The 7,932-nt window shown below is 34.5% G+C and overlaps 1 protein-coding gene across 1 annotated transcript; it reads left to right on the top strand.

Annotated features, from left to right (window-relative positions):
- The first annotated feature begins 3,720 nt into the window (after nucleotides 1-3,720).
- Nucleotides 3,721-7,553, top strand: LOC108965934 (UDP-glucuronosyltransferase 1-6-like). The gene is made up of 3 exons (XM_018928612.1): nucleotides 3,721-4,455; nucleotides 4,543-4,714; nucleotides 6,678-7,553. Exons 1-3 carry the CDS (start codon nucleotides 3,755-3,757, stop codon nucleotides 7,428-7,430), a joined length of 1,626 nt encoding a protein of 541 aa, XP_018784157.1. The 5' UTR covers nucleotides 3,721-3,754; the 3' UTR covers nucleotides 7,431-7,553.
- Nucleotides 7,554-7,932: the final 379 nt, after the last annotated feature.

Below are 7,932 nucleotides of genomic sequence, written 5' to 3'. Positions count from 1 at the left end.
TACGCATATATTATTTGTGTGAGAATGTCATACGCACATACATACATATGTGTTTACGTAAATATAGAGAAGCGAGCGCTTTTTATATTACTGATAAATGATAATAACTTGATTTGTATTGACATACATATCAGCAGGATAGATGCGTATGAAAGTTTTAAATGATAAAAGGTGTGATTTATATATAGTTTTGTTGTAATATATTAAGTTTCTTTATGATATTATGATAATATATCACATATGAAATTATATTAAATTATCAAAGATAAGAAATATTTAATATGCCCATTAACTACAAATATTGCTTTTAAAATTCCATAAATTAAAATGTTATCAATTTTGCATGAATTCACAAAAATTCGCAAAATTATATTCATATCAATTGATATGATAGCATGTAAACGTATAAAAAATATAAGCCAAAAGGCCAACAGGCGTYTGTAAAAGCAATGTATATTTCAGAGCATAATTCTCATTGAATTCTCAGCTCTGTTCACTCATTTCTATTAAAGTTTCTCCTGTCGAGCCAAAAGTGGTGAAATCCACTAATAGAAAATTCACGGCTCTTGACAGTTCACACGCTTGTCCGAAGTTGAACCTTCTCTATATTATACGTTCTCTGTGTCCGGTCCCTTAATTGGGAAGGTGCCGCTGCCCAGCTGGTTGWTGTCCTCGTGAAAATAAAGGCTGACATCAGAGCCGTCCAAGAAATGCGATGGACGGGACAAGGACAGAGACATGGCATTTGTAGCATTTACTACAGTGCCCATATAAAGGAGCACACGTTTGGTGAGGGATTCGTGGTGGGAGAGACTCCGTCGCCCAGTACTATCATTCACTCCGGTGAACGAACAAAGCGAGGTTCTTCAACATTGCGCCCATGCCTCGACGGAAGAGAAGGAGAATGTGACCAAAGATGCCTTTTATGAGTGCTTGGGCACTTATGAGAGCTGCCCCCGCCACGATGTCAAAATCGTGCTTGGCGACTTTAACGCCAGGGTGGGCAAGGAAGGTATCTTTGGCACTACAGTCGGTAAATTCAGCCTCCACGACGAAACATTCCCAAACGGGTTGAGGCTGATCGACTTCACCGGGKYCCGAAATATGGTTATCTGTAGTACTAGATTCCAGCATAATAACATACATCAAGCTACCTGGCTGTCTCCGGATCGAAAAACCACCAACCCAACGATTGGAATTTGAGTGTGCTATGCAAAATCCACAAAAAAGGACATCCCACAATCTGCTGCAACTATCGTTGTATAAGCATCCTCAACATTGCATATAAGGTTCTATCGAGAGTATTGTGCGAAAGATGAAAGCCCACCATCAACAAACTGATTGGACCTTATCAGTGTGGCTTCAGACCTGGAAAATCAACAATTGACCAGATATTCACCATGCGCCAAATCTTGGAAAACACCTGTGAAAGGAGAGTCGACACTCACCACCTCTTCGTCGATTTCAAAGCTGCTTTCGACAGCACGAAAAGAAGCTGCCTTTATGCCGCGATGTCTGAATTCGGTATCCCCGTCAGTATATGACGTTGCGCAACACCAAAAGCTCCGTCAGAATCGGGAAGGACCTCTCCGAGACGTTCGATACCAAACGAGGTTTCAGACAAGGCAACTCCCTATCGTGCGACTTCTTCAACCTGCTTCTGGAGAAAGTAATTCGAGCTGCAGAACTAAATAGAGAAGGTGCAATCTTCTATAAGAGTGTACAGCTTCAGGCGTATGCCGATGATAYTGATGTCATCGGCCTTAACACCCGCGCCGTTAGTTCTTTCTCCAGACTGGACAAGGAAGCAAAACAAATGGGTCMGGCAGTGAAGGAGGGCAAGACGAAATATCTCCTGTCATCAAATAAACAGTCGTCGCACTCGCGACTAGGCTCTCACCTCACTGTTGACAGTCATAACTTTGAAGTCGTAGATAATCGTGCTCGGCTTTGTCCGTCGAAATGCTTTAAATTTTTCCGACCCGTAGACGCTAAAATTACTGTATACATGTTTTGTTCGGTCCATTTTGGAGTGTTCATTTGGAGACACTGCATATCGTCAATTAATAGGATCGAACGTGTTCAAAAGATTTTTCTTAAATTTGCTCTCCGCTAAAGTTTGTCGACCCCATACCATCGWATACAACTCGTTTATTGCTTTTACATCTTAAATTACTAGATAAGCGACGGGCTGTTCTCTGCATTTCATTTGTTTTCAATGTAATTAATGGAAGTATTGACTGTCATTATTTATTGGGGAAAATTAATTTCAATACTCCTCAGCGTTGTCTCAGATCTATTTCCCCATTTTATTACAATAAAGAAAGTACTAATTTTGCTGAATATGCTCCTCTCAAGCATGCTATGCGTGAGTTTAGCTYGATTTCCGAGAAAGTTCTTCTTGATCTTTCGCACTCTAGGGTATCCTTATTAATACCCTCAATTCTGTTTTTTAATTCAAGTTATCTATCTATGTAATTGTAATTAAGTTTTTTTAGAGTTCTAATTTGCATCCTAATTTCTCCACTAGTCTGTAAGATTTAATGTTCATAGACTTACCAAATAAACAAAATAAAAAAAATAATTTCGCGTAAACACCACCAACAATGTCAGCCTGAAAATYCAATGTCCTCTCTCGACGGACAAAAACCAAAATCTATAAATCACTCATAATTCCCGTCCTGCTATACGGTGCAGAAGCTTGGACGATGGYAACAAGTGATGTGACAAGTTCAGCGAATTAAAAGACAGCGGCTAGGTCATGTTGTCCGAATGGACGAAAACACTGCAGCTCTGAAAGTATTTAAAGTTAACTCGGCTATAATCGCGTAAGCAGTGACTACGCCAATCAAGAAGAAGATATGCTAACACGACGCCCTAATTAGTATAAAAAAAAATAAATGTTACATAACACTCTAAGATTTAATTTTATACGGTTATGTTAAATGCAACCAAACCAAGTTGCCAAGTTAATAAAACATTTTGCAATTCATTATTATAACCTGGCCGAATGAAACCACATAAGCATCATACAGATGATTTTTTATTTGTGGTATTCTTGTTTACATCAGTCTACTATGTACATATATATAATACGGACCTACATATTTTTTAATAAGTACATACGAGTACATGCATACAGGCTCACTGCGTTTATAACGTTACTTGAGTCCCTTCCGGGTATTCAAGTTGTGAGTAAGCGGAAATATATTTTTGAAAGTGCTTTGTCGGTTCCTTTTCTYATTCTTTTTCTACACATTCCTATGTCGGAATGGACAGCGTTCGAAGTCCTCATTTGGCTTTAGAAGCTGTCATCATAAAGCTACGATAAAAATTATTAAATAATTTCACAAAAAAGTAATTCACAAATATGGTTTTGTACGATTTAGTGCGTCGCAGTCTTAGATATTTGTATATGTACTACTGATATACGTTATCTAAACGGTAATCATGGTTATAGTATATAATGAATTACCAATTTTATTCATTATTGTGTAATTGCACTTTATTAACTTAATTGATAATGGATGCGCAAATACAACATACATATTTACTAAGAAAATTGTAGTTGGTAGAAGTATTAATGTATATACCGCCTACTTCTACAAACCAATTACAATAACAATTTCTGTTATCATTGCACTCACAAATTTGTTGAAGTCTAGCGCCTCTATATCATTTCGACGATTACATAGAATAAAACGTTGTTTAATCGCTCAGTTTGTTTCAGTTCGTTTAACGAAATCAAAAGAGAATGAGGTGTTGGTCGGACGATCGCGGCATGATCGCTTTCATGATAGCAGCGATAATAGCCATATCGATATCAGTGCAACCAGTTTCCACCGCTAATATTCTTGGTGTATTTCTCAGTCCGAGTCCCTCACATTTAATTGTACATATGTCAATTATGAAAACACTGGCTGAACGTGGTCACAACATAACAGTKGTCTCAAGTTTAAAACCGAAAGTCTATCATCCCAAAATACACAACATCATTATTGAGCCGTCGGAAGCGCGTCAAAAGGAAATGAATGAGGAATTATCCGACTTGGGAGTAAAAAGGCAAAACCCCATTGTTATGGTGATGAAATTCTTGAGAGCTGACAATGTTATGATCACATTGCAATTGGATATTGTTAAGAATGAAAAATTTCAACAAATCTATAACAACAAATATGATTTGGTTATAATGGGATATTTTATGAATAACTTCCAATTCATCGTTCCGGCCAAATTGAATTGCCCTATGATACTCAGTTGGACTGGCCAACCGATGGAGATGGTAAATCATTTTGTTGGAGTACCGAATGAAGTATCGTATGTTCCGTCTGTATTTACTCCTCATAAAAACGGTGAAATTATGAGTTTTGGATCACGTCTGCTAAATTTTGTATCGAGTGGTTTGTTGCGTTTAGCTACCAATATCATGGATATTTCATTTGCGGCATATTACAAGTGAGTCCAATGAATTATTTATAGAAATAATATGCAATGTAAATTGTTTAGTTTATAATTACATAATTAATTTCAATTATATAATAGAGAGTTAGCAGCCGACGATGCGGCACTACGTACATATTCAGAGATGAAAGAGAACGTATCCTTAATATTTTGTAACAGCCATTTCAGTGAGGGGCCCATACGGCCGATGGTACCTGGTATGGTAGAAATCGGTGGCATACAAATAAAGGAGAAGGCAACGCCTTTACCTAAGGTGGGAAAATAATTTATTTATTTATTTTAATATGACCTCTAAATAAATTTACAGACATACTAGAAAAAAACAAAGACTTGGCTGCTTACGCCTTCGTCCCATTTTGTATAGGTGCATATTAATTTACTTATACATATTTACATTTCAACTCTAAGTTAATTGTAATAGTATAGGAGGTAGATGTTTGTTTATATTTTCGTAGTCCAGTGTTGCAATAACGGTATGCAAATCAGCAATTTGCGATGTGTATTTGTAGCCGTTTATTAGGCATGGTTAGGGTATCATTACAGTTAATGCAAAGTGGTGGTGGTTCTTTTGAATGTAGATATCCGTTCATTAGTTCAGTTTAATTTTGATCAAATTGTATGCACATGTTAACTCATTCAAGTAAGGAATTTTTTTAACTTAATTTATTTTAAACTTGTGGATCTCTTACTTGTRCACTAATCAGTACTCGACTCGACTTTTATCGAATCTTTATTACTCTCTACTCACAGCAAAGTGATGCAATAATTTAATTAAAGTATACATACTTTATAACCATAAGTACTTACTATTTTGAATTCATATTGTTACTGGTKGCAAATTTGCATTTAATTTTTCAGATTTATATTCACAACTAGAAACTTTTCTATACGTTTAATATATGTATGTAGAAGTATATTTGAATACCCCGATTTTAAAATGATCTAATTAGAATACATTGAGAACAGAATTTTGCAAATATATTTCATTTCTTTTTAAAAAAGTGTATATTTCTAAACATATGTAACAATGAAAATATTAAATTTACATTCCGTTTTGGTGGTTAATAAAAACAAACAGAATAAATGTCTAACTTTTTGCTGGATAATTTTGTGATGGACTTTATGTTTTTCAACCCAACAATGATGATTTTACCACTTTTTTAATTTTTAAATGTAATCCAGCAGGTGATATAACGATAATTTATTGACCGCTTTACAAGTGAATTCTCACTGAGCCACTGGCATCATCTCCTACAGTTTCCCTACTACACATTTAAACGTATCTAAGATAATAAACAAGCTTTCAGCACTCAACGTTTGTTTTATTTTATGAGAGTGCATGCATATCGAGAACGATGAAACTATCACAGTGTGTATTTTACTGGTTCTCCGCGATTTTCAGCTCAAGTGCAATTAGGACCAAACGTTCATTTTAATTATATATCCCACCCAAAACATGTATTGGGATTATATTACCAATTTTTACAAAATCATGCATATATAGCTTACAAATTATCAGTGCATAACGCTTTCTGACAGAAAAAACMGTGAAGGGAAACTGACGAAATTGTATCGAATATACATATACTATACAATTCATCAAAATATGTATGAAGCTTCAAATTCAAAAGAATGGTTGACTTTTTATTGAAAATATCGATATTTTAGATATTTATTAAAAATAATATTGTTTGCCTTGAATATTATTGAAACTGGTCAACCTCTCCTCTAAACCTCATAAATCCAGTTTAATGAGTTACGATTATTTGGTTGGCGTTTTTCTTATGTTCCCAATATATTAAATTAAGCCATTATTAAGTTGTTTGGTATCACATATACATCTTATTTAAGTTAATTAAAATGACACAAGTATAATTAAGTAACGCAACTAAGTGAGTATTTGACGAATGAGTAAGAATAAGATGTAATATATGATTGGAATTCTTTGATTTCGATTTCGTCGAATAGAAAATGTTGGGGCTGCGCAAATCGCTCGGGTTTACTTAAGTTTTGAAAACAACTGAAAGTATTTGATACACTTTTAATTCTCGAATTATGTAAATATCTTTGTTCGATTGCACTCGATTTTCCGAAACTTTATTTACTTCCCACATATTTAACGATTTTGTCACAGTTTATTTTCTAAGTTTATTTAAACCAAATGGAGCTGATAAGAAATTTCCTTTTTATTAACAGCTCATTATTTTTTTTTTCAGATTATTGATCACTTTTTGAATGCCTCCAAAACAAATGGAGCAATACTCTTTAGTTTGGGTTCAAACATGAAAAGTTCCAGCATGCAACCAGAGACTGTTAGTATAATTTACAAAGTACTCTCCTCGTTGGAACAAAATGTGGTTTGGAAGTGGGAAAATTTGGAAAATACCCCTGGCAATGCCTCAAATATACTCTACCAAAAATGGTTACCACAAGATGATATACTCGCCCATCCTAACCTTAAGCTTTTCATCACACATGCCGGAAAGGGTGGAATGGTGGAAGCGACTTATCACAGTGTGCCTATGATTGCAATGCCAATATTTGCTGAACAACCCGCGAATGCTGCTAAAATAGTGTCTTCCGGTTTTGGCGTACAAGTAGACATTTTAAATTTGAAAGAAAATGAATTCAGAGACGCCATATTTGAAGTGCTTCATAACTCAATATATCGAAATAATGTGTATCGATTTTCAGAATTATATCGAAATCGTCCATTGACTGCTAGAGAAACTGTTAATTTTTGGGTTGAATATGTTATACGTCATCATGGAGCTGCACACATGCAAAGTCCACTGATTCATTTGAATTTTATACAGTCGAATAGCTTGGACGTTTTATTAGCTATATTGATAACACTTTATTTGCTGTGGAAGTTGCTGAAATTTTCTTGTAAGCTTTTAAGTAAATTAGTACGTTCAGCTAAAGGAAAGCAAAAGGCAGGACATTCAAAGAAATCCAAAAAGGAATAAGCTTATATTTTATATTTTCGGTAGCTTCAGTTTAGGAGCTTTAATAAACCATGGAATTGGATATGAAAAAATTCTGGATTGAAATATTTAATAATTTCTTTCATTAATAAATGCTCAAAAATATTCCATTTTTTCTCAACATAACAAAACAGAACATAAATACAAAGTTCCAGGTAAATAAATTTAATTTTTGTATATGTATTAATGCGTGTTACAGTGGACGATATTATCATTGAATTTGTAATCTGTTCCAAAAAATCTGTATAAATGTATATTTAATATTTAATTGTGAGTTTATTTAGCACAATTGTTATAATATTACATCTAACAAATAAGATCGGATCGAATTCGTGTAAAGTCAGGATTAGGCATGGTGTTAGAGCTGATTTCGCTCATTTCATCATTTCTCCTCAAAGTGTCAAGTGGAATACGTACAAAGTTTTGTTTTTATTAGAATTTCAAATAATAGAAAAAATTTTTAAAAATAAACGATTAACTTCAT

Source organism: Bactrocera latifrons, unplaced genomic scaffold, assembly GCF_001853355.1.
Source record: "Bactrocera latifrons isolate USDA-ARS-PBARC rearing strain unplaced genomic scaffold, ASM185335v1 scaffold_1505, whole genome shotgun sequence".
NCBI classification, from domain to species: domain Eukaryota; kingdom Metazoa; phylum Arthropoda; class Insecta; order Diptera; family Tephritidae; genus Bactrocera; species Bactrocera latifrons.
The sequence above is the reverse complement of the archived record's forward strand: the minus strand, read 5'-3'. Positions and strand labels throughout refer to the sequence as shown.